Raw genomic sequence first — 16,104 nt, 5'->3', positions numbered from 1 at the left:
AAAAGTGCCATAACTTTTTCAAAAATGAACATATCAATATAAATCTTTTTTATATAGATGCTTGATGTCTTTACCTATCATTTGGTATACTTTTTTGTAAATTTGACCTTTTTTCTACCCACAGGAGGGGGTTTAAAATGACAACTTTTTCAACTTAACTTTTGAAAATGTTCCGGAAGGTCTGACACTTTTATATATATCTTAAATTGAAGCTAATGCAATGTTCTTTATTATGCAAAAAAAAAATTTCGGACTTTATTTTATCTTCACGGTGAAAATGGCTACCGAATGCTATTTTTGTATGAAAATTTTCGATTTTGTATTTTAAATTTTTAACTTTATTATGCTATAACTTTTTGAAAAATGTATAGATCAGTACAATTTTTTTATGAAGAGTAGTATTCATATACATCTTTCATTTGACATACTGTTTTTTTAAATCGGACCATTTCCCTATATACGAGGGGGGTTCAAATCTAAAAAATGCACGTAAAAAGGAGAACTTTTTTAACTTAAATTTTGAAAGTGTTCCGGAAGGTCTGACACTTTTATATATATCTTAAATTAAAGCTAATGTAATATACTTTAATTTGAAAAAAAAAAATTTGACCTCTGGACTTGTCTTCACGGCGAAAATGGCTACCGAATGCTATTTTCGTGTGAAAATTCTCGATTTTATTATTTATATTATATTTAACTTTATAATGCTATAACTTATTGAAAAGTTTATGGATCCACACAATTTTTTTATGAGAAATAATATTTTTTAATAAACCTTTTTTCATTCGACATACTTTATCTTAATCGAGATATTAATAAGGAACCAGCAGATCAAGTAGCTTTTGGAATAAAACACCAATTTTTTTAAAATTAAACACTATCTAAAGATTTGCATCGAAGCGTTTATTTTTGATAGTGATTTTAATCACTGTCAGATATCATTATACTTGATCCAACTACGCCACGTCACCACTGTGCCGCGACTCCCCTGTGCTGGGTTTTTTTTTTACAATATTAATTTAATATTATTTAAAAAAAAAAGCTCCATATAAATTGTTATAATAATAATATGTCTACAGCAATTCAAATGTATCAGTCAATTTTTAGCACGATAAGGACAATAAGATCCTATACAAATAGAATAATTCATGTTGTAAAACTTACAATTAAATATTACACGATTAATAATACTTGAGCATAGTTATATTTGGAGGAAAAATGTCGTGTTATAATTTTGTTTGAACGACACAACAAATTTTCTGTACATAAAGATACTTAAAAAGTTATCTATTGAATTAATCTCCATAGCTATCCTATTTTATCATAAAATTTAATTTGAGTATTTAAAATTTATTTTTTATGTATTACTTTCAGAAAAGAAACCAAAAATTTTTTTAAGCCACATCATTTTTTAATTTTAAGCCTTCAAAAGTGAAAAAAAAAGTGCTAATGCATTATTTTAAAACAAACATAGTATTATTTTTATTGTTAAAGAAATTAATGATTAACTAACCTTTAAAAATTGTTTTTTTAAATATAAGCTCTAATTTTTAAATATTAAACATACATTTTATGATCACATAAAGAGTGGCTATCTCGTTAATGAGAAATTCTACTTACCAATTTTAATTATACTTTCAAACTTTTTATTTATAGTAATATTTTTAAACAATTTTTAATAAATTTTAACACATAGTACATGCATTTTCTCACGAAATAAAATTTGATAAATTTAATTTTAATTTATCTAGCTCTTATTTCATTCCTAAAAATACATTTATATGAATACTTGAACATTTTTTGGCACACAATATAATTAATCATATACATTCTCCTACAGATGTCGCACATTTGAACTTTTTACTTTAAGTTTACATACTTTAATTTCCTATTTAAATTATAGTTTTTAATCATATAATTTAGATATTTAAGATAAGATATGCCTAACTAAAAATTGTATTGTATTTAATACGTTTTAAATACATAGTTTAATCATTTTAATCTTATATGAATTATTAATTACGATAAAAACTTATTGTTATATTATATATAAAAAATGAAAGTCTAAGTAAGCTTGTAGTATGTGTAAATAAATAGTATATCTTCATAACTATATTAAGTAATTACTTGTACTTACTTTAGTATGTTTGATAATAATATGAATGATTGCGTTTGATCAACTCGATGCGGCGTAGCAATATTCTCGATGAATCAGTCCCTTTCACTTTGCTGTCAAATTTTTTAATCACTTCGGCAGCAAAGCGGAAAAAGACAAACCCACAAGAACATTGTAAAAGTGGTACAATCGAATTAATAGAAATATATTAAGCTATAAAAGTTTTCTTTATAAATTTGAAAGTAAAAAGTTGTCAGATTCTTTCTCAAGCCTTTTAATATCATAAGTCTCCGTGGAAGTTATCGAAATGTTTGTTTACGACTAATATATAAATATCAACTGCCAATACTCGCTACTAATGTTATGTAATCATAGATGATATGAGAAATGAGATAATGTTTTAAATGATACTTCAATAAAAAACATACACCGTCGATTACTTTACTTTTAATTGCGAGTACATCATATTTAGTTGTGTGTTACTACGAAATTATTTGCTTGGGCTATCAATGACTATGGTTTTGAATTAATAATTAAATAAATCTGATAATTTTTATTAGCACACTAATAATTTTTTTAAAAGAAAAATAATAAAATGTCTCCTTTTTTAAAAATGCTTATACAGAAAAATGAAACTTTCGAATTAATTTGACGATAAGGATGCGACTGACTAGTAACGTTGAGCAATATGTAGAAACGCGGTCAACAGATACTAAAATTAATACAAAGGGGTAAAAAAAGAACTACATTTTGTATATATAAATGTGCGTGCGTGTGTGTGCATTATATATATGATGACGCACGAACACTGCTTTATATTTTTCGAATATTTTTAAGCATTTTATTTTGGTCTAGTGATGAGGGGGCGGTGATTCTGGATCGACTTCAAGGTCAGAGATCTAGCACAATACTTAATTTTATATCAGTAATTTGTATTTTATGCACTATTTACATTTTTTGAATAATAGTAATTTTTATTAATTATGTCAGTGGCGGCTTGTGGACAGTGAAGTATAATATTTGAATACAATTTTATTTATATAACTATCTAAAAAAAAAATTGGAATAATTTTAAAACATTATAATTTAAAAAAAAAATGTATACAATTAATGTTGAGACATACTTATTTGACAAAAAATTTTTATAATTATACAAAAAATTGATTTAAATATTATTATTATTTTTACTGGAATAAAATTTCAAAACTATTTGAATCATTACTAAAAAATCATTTATTAATTTTTTTATTTGAATAAATATTTATTAGAATAATGATCTAGATGAAAATTTGGCCAACATATTGTGAGCAATATAAATGGTGAGAATAAAATTTTTGTCGCTTGGTAAGGTGGTTTGTATGCAAAAAAAACTAGGGTAGCTTAGTCCTTGTAAAAAATATATTCATTATTATACCAAATTATAATTTTTAAGGAGAGTTCATTTTTCCTGGGAGTGCCAAATTTTTGTCACCTTTAGGAATTTTATTTTATTTGTGTCTATGTATTATAATCTATTTTATGGAGAGGGGAAATAAAAACTTTAGTCATAAAGGTGTATTTAAAAATTAAATAGCTCATAATTAACTAAAACATAATTTTTTAAATAAAATTTTAAACTCTTTGAAATGGACAAACTGGAGAAAAGGATCATATCATAGAGTAATATTACTCTATGTATCATATATTATGAAACGTATCAAAATTAATGAAGAAACATAATTTATATCGAAATATTTTTGATCAAAATACAGTCCAATTAACTTTGATATAATGGTTTAAATTAGAATTTTGAGGTGATTGGCACGAGATTTCTGTTTAGGTATTTGGCAACGCTGTTGGTTATCTAAAACCTGATAGTGATAATAATTTGTTTGATTACGATTATTGTTTAAACTATTACAAAAACGAAAAACGTTTTTTAAATTGCTATTTGATATTACTATTATTTTTTTTTGTAATAAATAATCATCATGTCTGATGATGAAGATGGCGTTCATAGATTATCTGGATATAATCAAACCGAAGGTGGTCTAATTGTAAGAAAAAAACCAGCTCCAGCTGAACAATTTAAATTTAAAGTACCTGATGTACCTAAAGGTTCATTGTTAGGACTTGATAAATTAGCTGGTAATTTTTTGACGTATTAGATTTAATATCATAATTCGTATATTTTACATTTATTTTTATATTTTATAGCACAAAAGCGATTAGAGCGTCAAGAAATAGAAAAGTCAAAAAAGTCTGTGCTAAAACCTTTTGCAGACTTGGATGATGAAAATCAAGAAATTGAAGAAATGGATCAAAATAATTTACATAAGCATAAAAATAAAAACAGGTAAAATTTAATAGTTTATTTTTAGTACAAGTAAGTACTAAGTATCAATTATAACAATGTTCCATTACAATATATCTTCTTATTCAATATATACAGATTCTAGGTTTAATTAAATTTATTGATGTATTGTTTGCTTTTTAAACTTTAAGTTGCATGTTAATATTTTGAGGCTCATTAGCATATTTGCTGGTGTAACATTATTCAGACTCTTGTTGTAGCTTTAAAAAAAAAAAAATGTTGAATATGTTTTAATTAAAAATTGTTAGTTTATAAGTTATATAATTATACTTTTTAAATTATTATCATATATTATTATGACCTTTATTACTATAATGTTTTAAATATATTTGAGATCTAATGTAAGAATAGATAATTTTTTAATTAATTCACAATTAATTAGATAGACTTTTTCAATTCATGTGTTTAGACAATATCGTTCAGTTCAAGAAGAAACCCCTACTCATACTGGCGGATTATCAAAAGAAGCATTAAAAAAATTAGAAAAATTAAAACAATCACATCATCGAGGTGTACATTACTCGACCTCTAAAGAAAAAAAAGATCATTATTCTAGTAGAAAAAATTGTAAGTTATGATAAATAAATTTATTTATCTAATTCTCTATATAATTTATTCAAAATTAAAAGTATATTTTAAATACATTTTTAATTTTAAGTAATATTCAACATAAGTGATCAATTCTTATTATAGAATTTCTAATTTATCATATAAATTAGATTATATAATTTAGATGTATAATCTTATTTAGCTGATAGAAGTGAAAGAAGAAACCATCGTAATGAACCTTATAAAAAAAAGGAGCGATATAATCATCATGATCATCGATCTAGTAGAACACCTTCAATCAGAAGGAGAGATGAACCTTTAACACCTAATGTTAGAATAAAAGATACACCATCAAGGTATTTAAATGTTTTTTAATACTTACAAATAAAATTTAATAATGTTTTTATTTATTTTAGGATGACATGGGATGAAGATGATCATATGTATTCATATAATTCATCATCTTGGGATATGCCTACACCTAAAAGAAATATAGATGATGATCCTTCTAGAACACCCAGATTTACTCCAGCATATAAATACAATAAATGGGACAGTCATCGTGCTTCTGGTGCTACACCTAGACCAGGAAAAGGTAAAATAATTTTAATTTTATTTCAATATTGTTATAATTTAATTCTTTTTTTTTTTAACTCTAGAAATATGTATAATATTTTTATTAATTTTAGAAAATGATTTGTTATGGGCCAGCGAAACTGATCGTGACGAGTGGGAAGAAGCACAAAACCGATTAGATAGGCAGTGGTACAATTTAGATGAAGGAATTGATGAAACAAATAATCCATTTAGTGATGTCAGTGAATCTTATGCTAAGAAAAAAGAACAACAATTAGCCCAAAGTAAAAAAAAACGTATGTCAGCACAACAAAGACAAATCAATAAAGTAATATTCTTTTATTTTAATATTTACTACTTTTTTTTCATAGCTCTTTTAGCCTGTTCAATGCTATTAATATTTTCTAATAAGAAGATATAATAATGTTTTTTTTATTCTTTTATAGTTAGATAAGTATATGAAGGAAAGTGACTTCTCTTTACTATGCTAATTACTCGTTCAGATTGAGTAATGAATCAGTGATAGAACACTTATAACTCTGTCATTTTATTACCTCAATCATATAATTCCTCTAAATAAATTTGATATTTATATAAATTATTGTTTAAATTTTGATTTAAGGATAATGAACTGTGGGAAAGAAATCGTATGTTGACTAGTGGTGTAGTGGTTTCAGTTGATTTAGATGAAGATTTTGATGAAGATAATGAAGCCAGAGTTCATCTTCTAGTACATAATATAGTGCCTCCTTTTTTGGATGGTCGTATTGTTTTCACTAAACAACCTGAGCCGGTTATACCAGTCAAAGATCCAACATCTGATATGGCTATAGTAGCTCGAAAAGGTTCAATGTTAGTTCGAACATTCCGAGAACAGAAGGAACGCAAACGAGCACAGAAAAAACATTGGGAAGTAGCTGGTACGGCTATCGGTAATATCATGGGCATAAAAAAAAAAGAAGATGATAAAGATGAACGGATTGATGAAGAGGGAGAAACTGATTATAAAACAGACCAACAGTTTGCTGAACATATTAAAAATACCCCAGAAGCTAGCAGTGACTTTGCTAGAAAAAAAACTTATGCTCAACAACGACAATACTTACCAGTTTTTGCTGCTAGACAAGAACTTTTAAATGTTATTAGAGAAAATAATATTGTAATTGTTATTGGAGAAACTGGTAGTGGAAAAACTACTCAACTAACTCAATATCTTCATGAAGAAGGGTACAGTAAAAATGGTATGATAGGTTGCACACAACCTAGAAGAGTTGCTGCTATGTCTGTAGCTAAACGTGTTTCTGATGAAATGAATTCTAAATTGGGTGATGAAGTTGGATATGCTATACGGTTTGAAGATTGTACATCTGAGGTTATTATTAAATAAAAGAAATTATGTAGTGAATATTTTTTTATTAATATATATATATATATAAATTTAGAATTAGTGTTTAACTTTAACACTTTCAAATAAATTCACAATTTTGTTTAAAATAAAAATTAGAATACTCTTAGCTAAAAATAAATTTTTTTGTTGTAAGAACTTACCATAAAAAATGATTCCTTGATAAGTCTTAAGGTTTTATAAGACCAATTATTATATATAGCTCAATCAATAAATTTATAACAAAATATTTATATTTTTAGAAAACTGTGATCAAGTATATGACTGATGGTATTTTACTTCGAGAATCATTAAGAGATCCAGATCTAGATAATTATAGTGCTGTCATTATGGATGAAGCTCATGAAAGATCATTGAACACTGATGTACTTTTTGGACTTCTGCGAGAAGTAAGTATATTTATTTAAAATAATAAGTAAAAAATGTGTTTGATCTTTTACTTGTACAATTTGATTCATAGGTAGTTACAAGGCGTACAGATCTAAAATTAATTGTAACTTCAGCGACTATGGATGCTACTAAGTTTTCACTTTTTTTTGGAAATGTTCCAACATATACTATTCCTGGACGTACTTTTCCTGTTGAAGTTATGTTTAGTAAAAATCCTTGTGAAGATTATGTAGAAGCTGCTGTAAAACAAGCTTTACAAATTCATTTGCAACCTCATGAAGGTATTTAATAAATATGAATTTTATTAGTTTTTTTTACACATTTATATTATTTATTAACAAATTATGATTTCTATAGGTGATATATTAATATTTATGCCTGGTCAAGAAGATATTGAAGTTACATGTGAAACATTAGCTGATAGGTTAAATGAAATAGCTGATGCTCCCCAACTGTTAGTACTTCCTATCTATTCACAGTTACCATCAGATTTGCAAGCAAAAATATTTCAAAAATCTTCAGATGGACTACGAAAATGTGTTGTAGCTACTAACATTGCAGAAACGTCATTAACCGGTAATCGAATAATAAACTTATTTATATCTGTATAAATAATATTAATAAATTCTCTGAGTTTTATCTATCTTCAATCACATTATCTAACAATCTTCTTTGTCACCTTAAACAAAGTAATCCTTTAAAATTAATTTATTTTTTGAAAATACAGTGCTAAATTATAATATAAAATATATTTTACAGCTGACCTTGATGCTCAATAACCTTCTTTTTTTTTCGAACCCTCTGTAATGAAGTTTCACTTAAAAAATAGTTTTGAAATGGATCAAGTATAATGATATCTGACAATGATTAAAATCACTATCATAAAAAACGCTTCGATGCAAATCTTTAGATAGTGTTTTATTTTAAAAAATTGATGGATTATTTCGAAAGCTACATGATCTGCTATTTCCTTATTTATATCCTGATTAAGATAAAGTATGTCGAATGAAAAAGGGATATAAATATTATTTCTCATAAAAAAATTGTGTTGATCCATTTACTTTTCAATAAGTTTTAGTATTATAAAGTTAAAAATGTAAAAAATAAAATCGAGAAATTTCACACAAAAATAGCATTTAGTAGCCATTTTCACTGTGAAGACAAAATAAAGTCCGAAATTTTTTTTTTCCTTAATAAAGTACATTATATTAGCTTTCATTTAAGATATATACAAAAGTGTCAGACTTTCCGCAACACTTTCAAAATTTAAGTTGAAAAAAGTTAAAAAAGTTGCCATTTTGAAACCCTTCCTGTGGGCAGGTAAAGGGACAGATAAAAAAAAAAATATACGAAATGATAGGTAAAAACATCAAGCATCATTTTAATTTAAGGTATATATAAAAGTGACAGTATTTTCGGAACATTTTTAAAAGTTAAGTTGAAAAAGTTGCCATTTTGAAACCCTTCCTGTAGGCTGGTTAGGGATCAAATGTTCACAAAAATATATCAAAAGATAGATAAGGTACTTATAAAAAATATATATATATTGATTCTGTCATTTTTAAAAAAGTTATGGCAGTTTTAAGTAAAAAAAAAATTGAAAAAAATGTTGAAAATTAGCGATTTTTAAATTTGTAATTTTTTCTTTTTAAATCCCCCCCTGTGGGCAGATAAAGGGTCAAATTTACAAAAAAAATATATCAAATGATAGGTGAAGACATCAAAAATCTATAAAAAAAAAATTTATATTGATATGTTCATTTTTGATTAAGTTACGGCACATTTTAGTAAAAAAAATTGAAAAAATTTCGAAAATTAGCGATTTTTAAATTTGTAATTTTTTTGGAGGTTTCCCCCATTTACGGGGAACGAGGAAAATTTTTTCAATTTTCGAGAGTAATGTCTTCGACTAGATACAATTTGTGTTAAATCAATACCTTTTCAGCTTTGCATCGAAGCTAAAATATATTTAAGAATATTATAAATATTATAAAAAAAACTTAGTTTTTCTTGACACGTAAATAGATAAATTCACTGCACTTAAATATTCTTAGTTACATTAATATTTTTATTGAAATTTTTTACACTACCAATAATAATCATTAGGTAATTATTAACTAGTGGTTAATTAATTGGGATTTTAACTTTTATTATTATTTAACAACTAAATCCTTCTCTTTTACTTGATTATTTATTAAACTTTTTACTATATTAAAAAAGAGTTTATAATTTGTTTAACATAGTTGATGGAATACGTTTTGTTGTTGATACTGGTTACTGCAAAATGAAAGTCTATAATCCTCGAATTGGTATGGATGCATTACAAATTTATCCAATCAGTCAAGCTAATGCAAACCAAAGAAGTGGTAGGGCTGGTAGAACAGGTCCTGGACAAGCTTATAGGTATATTTAAAATAAAATGTTATATTAACATTTTAATTTGTTAAAGTGGTTATTGTAGGTATTTTTGACATTTTAAAATTTACTGTTTAATACAGATTATACACAGAGAGACAATATAAAGATGAATTATTAATGGGTACAGTACCTGAAATTCAGAGAACTAATTTAGCAAATACTGTTTTGCTACTTAAGTCTTTAGGTGTTCAAGATTTACTTCAATTTCACTTCATGGACCCTCCACCACAGGTAAAATTTATATTATAAACAATAAAATGAAAACATAATAATACTAGTTTGGTTACTTGTTTTCAGGACAATATTTTAAATTCTTTGTATCAGCTATGGGTACTTGGTGCATTAGATAATACTGGTCAGTTAACATCTTTAGGTCGTCAAATGGCTGAATTTCCTCTTGATCCTCCTCAGTGTAAAATGTTAATAGTATCAGCAGCAATGAAGTGTACTGCTGATGTTCTTATTATTGGTAAAAATATTTGTATTTAAGTCACTTGAAATTGATGGTTATTAGTACTGTTATAATTAAAGTAAATATTCATTTATAGTATCTATGCTATCAGTTCCTTCAATTTTTTATCGACCTAAAGGTCGTGAAGAGGATTCTGATAGTGTTCGTGAAAAATTCCAAGTACCTGAATCAGATCATTTAACAATGCTCAATGTATACAATCAGTGGAAACAAAATAAGTAAATAATTTATATCTTTTATAACAAAAAATAAGAATTGTATATATTTTTGATAAAATCATATATAGTTATTCAGCATCATGGTGTAATGAACACTTTATTCATATCAAAGCAATGCGAAAAGTTCGTGAAGTGAGACAGCAACTCAAAGATATCATGGTACAACAAAAAATAGAAATTATATCTTGTGGAACTGACTGGGATATTATACGAAAGTGTATATGTTCAGGTATTTTAATAGATTTTTATATCAATATTGACATTAAAACTTAAAATTATATTTCAGCCTATTTTCACCAAGCAGCTCGATTAAAAGGTATTGGTGAATATGTTAATTGTCGTACTGGTATGCCTTGTCATTTACATCCAACATCAGCCTTATTTGGAATGGGTTTTACTCCTGATTATGTTGTTTATCATGAACTTATCATGACGTCAAAAGTATATTCTTCATTAAATTATTTGAATAATTAAATCATAGCGATTCTTTATATATTTTTAATGCTTTATTTATAGGAATATATGCAAACTGTAACTGCTGTTGATGGACATTGGTTAGCTGAATTGGGCCCTATGTTTTTCACTGTGAAAGAAACTGGCAAAGCTGGTTCAGCAAAACGACAAACTCTAGAAACATTGCAGGAAATGGAAGGTTCTATGAGAATAGCACAAGAAGAAATGAAAGCACGAAAGCTTGAAGAAGAGCGTAAGCAATTAGCAAGTATAAGAAGGTAAGCATTATATTTTTTATATTTTTGTATGAGAATTTTACTATAAAAAAAAAATTATAGGGTTGAAATAATTACTCCTGGTAAAAGAGAACCGGGAACTCCTTCAATACGACGTAAACAAGGAAATCTTGGATTGTAAGATGCTTTCAGTAATGATCTCATTCAAATATTTGGAATTGAATTGTTAATGATTGATATAAATAATACAATATTAATACTTAAATTTATTTTATTTTTTTAATTTATGTAATTATGTACAAAATTATATGATCATTTTTATAAATTAAATTTTTTGTTTTTATAACATAAATATTTACCTTGATTTATGACCCAGGGAATTTAAGTCAATTATTTACATATTTATAATTCAGTTTATATGTAAATATAGTTAAAACTGTTACTTAATTATAATAAATATAAGCTTATTAGTATCAATGAATACAGATAAAAATATTTACTAAAAAAATAATTAGATATAATTTAACATAAAAAAATAAATTATGGAATATTTATTGTTTAACATTTTACGTTAAAATTAAAACAGACTAAGTATTATATAAAAAAAATTCAATGAGTCAACTTTACATGTAATTTTTAAAAATGATCTTTTTGTTAGAAAAAACAAATAAATGTATGATATAGTTCTATATACTAAAAACAAAACATAAAAGAATAAATGTTTTTAATTAATGTATATTGAAAACCATTGTTAAATTGCTATCACAGTACAGTATATAATAACAATCCTATGATTATTGGTGTACATTTGATACAAATTTTTCCTTATATAACTAACATACTAAAAACTAAATAAGTATTTGTGAACCATGATACAATAAAATTAATTGAAAAAAATTTGCACTAAATTCACTATATTTGTAACACAAAATAGAATACCTAAATTAATAACTGTTAAAATATTGGTGTCCAATTATGTAAGGTAACAGTCAATTAAAATCAAATAACAAGTTAGAAATGTACTGAATAAGACTAACAATAAAATGTCATTATGTATCAGCATGAACAACACTATGTTTTTTTAAATATTCTTGGTTCAAAAATGATTTACCGCATTGGTGACAGACAGCTGATGAAAAATTCATACGATCATGAGTAGCATAATGTCGTCTAAGAGATGCCAATTTTAAAAATGACTTGTTACACACAGTGCATTCAAATGGTTTCACACCTGAATGTATCATCACATGATTCTTAAGATGTGATGAGCTTTTAAATCTCTTTAGGCAAATATCACACCTATGTGGCCTGGATTCTGTATGTGATGCTTTATGTGCAAGCAAAAAAGATTCTTGAATAAAAGTTTTATTACATATGTCACATTTATGAATAGATCTATGATTCGAATGCATAACAGCATGTTCTTGTAAATGTAAAGCATGGTTAAAGGAAGCACCACATTCTTTACAAGAATATTTTGGTTCAACTGTTCCTGTATTGTTTGAATTGCAGTTTCCAGAAATGATATGTTCATTAAGTTGTTCATATGAATAAAATGATGAACCACATGACTGGCATTGATGCTGTAATGTAATTTTCTGATCATCTTTAGAATGAGTTAAAGAATGTTTCTTTAAATTAGAGGAGTCTGCAAATGCTAAGCCACAAACATCACAAGCAAATGGACGACATCCTGTGTGAGTTAACATGTGACGTTTTACATCAGATGGTCTTGTAAATCCTTTATTACAAATACGACAAGGAAATGGTTTACGACCAGTATGTGTTATCATATGAGCTTTTAAATTACTTTGATTTGTGAAGGTTGCTTCACATTTAGAACAAGAAAATGGTTTTTCCCTTGAATGTACTAACTTATGTCTTTGTAGTTCTGATGGTTTACTAAATGCTTTATCACATGATGAACAAGGATAAGGCAATCCTCCATTATGTATCATTGAATGAACTTTTAAATTGTAATTAGTAATAAATGACATAGAACACACTTGACACACAAATGGACGTTCTCCAGTATGAATCATCATATGACGTTCTAAATCAGAAGGTCGCCGAAAAGATTTATCACACATAGTACATTGGTGAGACTTTGTTTTAGGATTTGATAACAGATGAGAACACAAATTAGCACTAGAATAGCTGAAAGTTATGTTACAAATTTTACAATGCATATCATTAGAATGAACATTTGAATGCCGTTGTAGACAAGAAGGCTTAAGAAAACTCTTATCACATTCAGAACACGTATAAACAGCACCACCAGTATGTTTCATAACATGAAGTTTTAAGTCGCTTTTATTTGCAACAGTAATTCCACATTGATCACAAATAAATGGAGGATTTTCTGTATGGATATTCATATGACGAAATAATCTATAGCTAGAAGGAAACTTTTTATCACACCTATAAAAAATAAAGTTTATTAAAAATTTTTATTGATATTTAAATAAAGAAAAAAATTACTTTTGACAGCAGTACAATTTTTGACTTCCATGACTTAATGCGTGCTCTTTTAAAGATAATTCATTAGAAAAAACTAAATCACAAATTTCACAATGGTGTAACTTGAGATCACGATGAACAACCAAATGTGCACTTAAGGCATTAGATTTATCAAATTTTTCACCACATACCGTACACAAATATTTGCATTCTACTAATGATTCCTCTTCATGGGTTAACTCATGAGATTTTAAATTATTAATATCAGCAAAATGTTTACCACATTTCTGACATTGTAGCTCATTTAATGGATCTGGTTGCATGAGACTTTGACAGTTAGCAACAGCTTCATTAGCCATATTGATTTCAATAGTATTTTTATCATTTGAAATATAAATTTCTGTTGCTTGTTCAGAGTGGTTGGATAAGTCCACATTCTCAATTTTTAAATTATTTATCTGGATTTGTCCAGATACATTAATTGATTCTTGAGCATTTATTAGTTTTGCTAAACTTTCAACAGTTAAAGCACTCACATCTTCTTGGTCCAATAATAAATGAGCCAAATCCTGAAAAAAAAAAAATTATAGTACATAAAAAAATTGTTCTATCAAAAATGCTTACTCCATTTAAACCTTGAACAAATATACCATAACCAATATTTTCGTGTATTCTAAAAAATAAAAAAGTATAAATATGTAAAAAAAATTTTTTAATCTATTTACAAAGCTATTAAAAAAAAATTACCTTCGATCATCACTATTTTCTATAATATTTGCTCCTTGTACTGTTACTAATCGTTTTTCACCTGATTTTTCAGTTACTACAATTTCAACGCCGGCATTCATACCTTAAAAACAAAAGAAAAAATAATATTTCTGTTATAAATAATAAAACATGATAAACAAAAGTATTAATAATTTTATAACCCTTATACCAGAAGGTTATAAAAGATTTTAACTATAAATTAAAATAAAAAATTTAGTATCTTATGAACAGAATTTTAACAAAGTTTATGAACAATATTAAATTAACTTTCTATTCCCTAAAACTTTTTGAACACAACAATACAAATAATTATTGCGTAATGTTAAAAGATTATTAAATATTTTACAATAGTTTTTTCTATAAATTAGTTATTGAATAAATTATTAAAATTATTATTATTATTTTATATATAATTAAATAATTAATTGTTTAGAGTTGAGTTTTATAACTTATGTAGTATACACTATAATACGAGGGTCTAAAATTAAAGAAGTGGATCAACCAAGTTGAGGTTTCTTAATTAATAGTTTACTTCAACCAATATATGAAAAAAAATTTAATGTGAAAAATGTACCATTAATTTTATCAAAAGGCAAATTTTTTAAGAAAAAATACAATTTTTCATTAGTTTCAATGAAAAATGAAAATTTTGCTTTCTTGTAAAGTAAGGAATTGGTTAATACGTCTCCAATCAGAGACTTTCAAATATAAAATACTATAAGTTTCTAGTCTTTAATATATGTGCATTATATGATAAAAAGGGTAGAAATAAATAAAAAAAAAATTATTCATATAAGTTTCATTATGTATATATTTTAATTTTTTTAAATATATATATATATATATATATATATATCATTCTTTAAATCTAATTTAAAAGTGTTTAAATAATAACTAGGGGTTCGTAGACAAAGTATTCACCATTTATACATGTAAGTAGTTACTTACTTGCGATAGATGGCTGATTGTTATAAATTTTTCAATTAAAAACTTTGATTATTCGCATAAAATCTACAGATTTATAAGTGTATCCAAAATTATTAAGTTATGCTCCTATGTAAACAAATAGATCACGTCGTAAAAACTTACAAGAATACTTGATAAAACTAATTTATCCTATATCCGTACAAAAAATATATCTAAGGATAAAAATAAAAAATCGTATGTATAATGTTACAACAACTTAGTGCTCTAAGTCATTTATTTAATGATTATTCGATCATTTAAGCAGATAAATGTTGAAGAGTGATAGTAAATTTACTATGAAAAATTAGGCAGTAAGGTAGAAATGAGATAGTACAAAAAATAATATTTATTGACACACCACTACTTAATACAAATATTTTATTTGATTTTACAAAATCACTTAAGTGTTTACGATATGGTTATTGCTTTTAACCTGCACAGTGTAGACAGAGACCAAATAAAATTTTGTTGACGGCTAATTTTTCTGTTGGCAATACTATTCCTAACTTCACGTTCAAGGGCAGATCAAATTTATCTAGTGTTGTAAAGGAATATATCTTGGTCATTTCTATAATATCATTAATTACTTATGAGTGCTAACATCGACTAAAGCTTGTTAGATTTTTTACTTAAGCTGATAATAAAATATTTTTTATATTCACAACTGATTACTTACACATTTTGCTTATCAAAGAATAAATATTTTATATATTTTAATTTTTTT

The 16,104-nt window shown here is 25.8% G+C and overlaps 2 protein-coding genes across 2 annotated transcripts; one reads left to right on the top strand and one right to left on the bottom strand.

Annotated features, from left to right (window-relative positions):
- Positions 1–3,981: 3,981 nt before the first annotated feature.
- Positions 3,982–11,516, top strand: LOC126906866 (pre-mRNA-splicing factor ATP-dependent RNA helicase PRP16). Its single transcript, XM_050687771.1, has 18 exons — positions 3,982–4,243; positions 4,313–4,451; positions 4,879–5,036; positions 5,221–5,374; positions 5,435–5,613; positions 5,708–5,922; positions 6,217–6,966; positions 7,242–7,388; positions 7,460–7,670; positions 7,747–7,965; positions 9,633–9,792; positions 9,888–10,038; positions 10,105–10,276; positions 10,356–10,497; positions 10,566–10,726; positions 10,784–10,938; positions 11,014–11,228; positions 11,289–11,516. Exons 1-18 carry the CDS (start codon positions 4,087–4,089, stop codon positions 11,365–11,367), a joined length of 3,564 nt encoding a protein of 1,187 aa, XP_050543728.1. The 5' UTR covers positions 3,982–4,086; the 3' UTR covers positions 11,368–11,516.
- A 297-nt stretch (positions 11,517–11,813) lies between these two features.
- On the bottom strand, positions 11,814–15,756 carry LOC126906869 (zinc finger protein 883-like). The gene is made up of 5 exons (XM_050687777.1): positions 15,363–15,756; positions 14,394–14,496; positions 14,271–14,319; positions 13,668–14,215; positions 11,814–13,607 (listed from the first exon to the last, which is right to left on the bottom strand). The coding sequence occupies exons 2-5, from the start codon at positions 14,492–14,494 to the stop codon at positions 12,236–12,238; spliced, it is 2,070 nt and encodes a 689-aa protein (XP_050543734.1). The 5' UTR covers positions 14,495–14,496; positions 15,363–15,756; the 3' UTR covers positions 11,814–12,235.
- Between the last annotated feature and the right edge of the window lie 348 nt (positions 15,757–16,104).

Source organism: Daktulosphaira vitifoliae, unplaced genomic scaffold, assembly GCF_025091365.1.
Source record: "Daktulosphaira vitifoliae isolate Bord-2020 unplaced genomic scaffold, ASM2509136v1 Scaffold_5, whole genome shotgun sequence".
Lineage (NCBI taxonomy): Eukaryota > Metazoa > Arthropoda > Insecta > Hemiptera > Phylloxeridae > Daktulosphaira > Daktulosphaira vitifoliae.
This window is presented reverse-complemented; position numbering and strand designations above follow the sequence as displayed.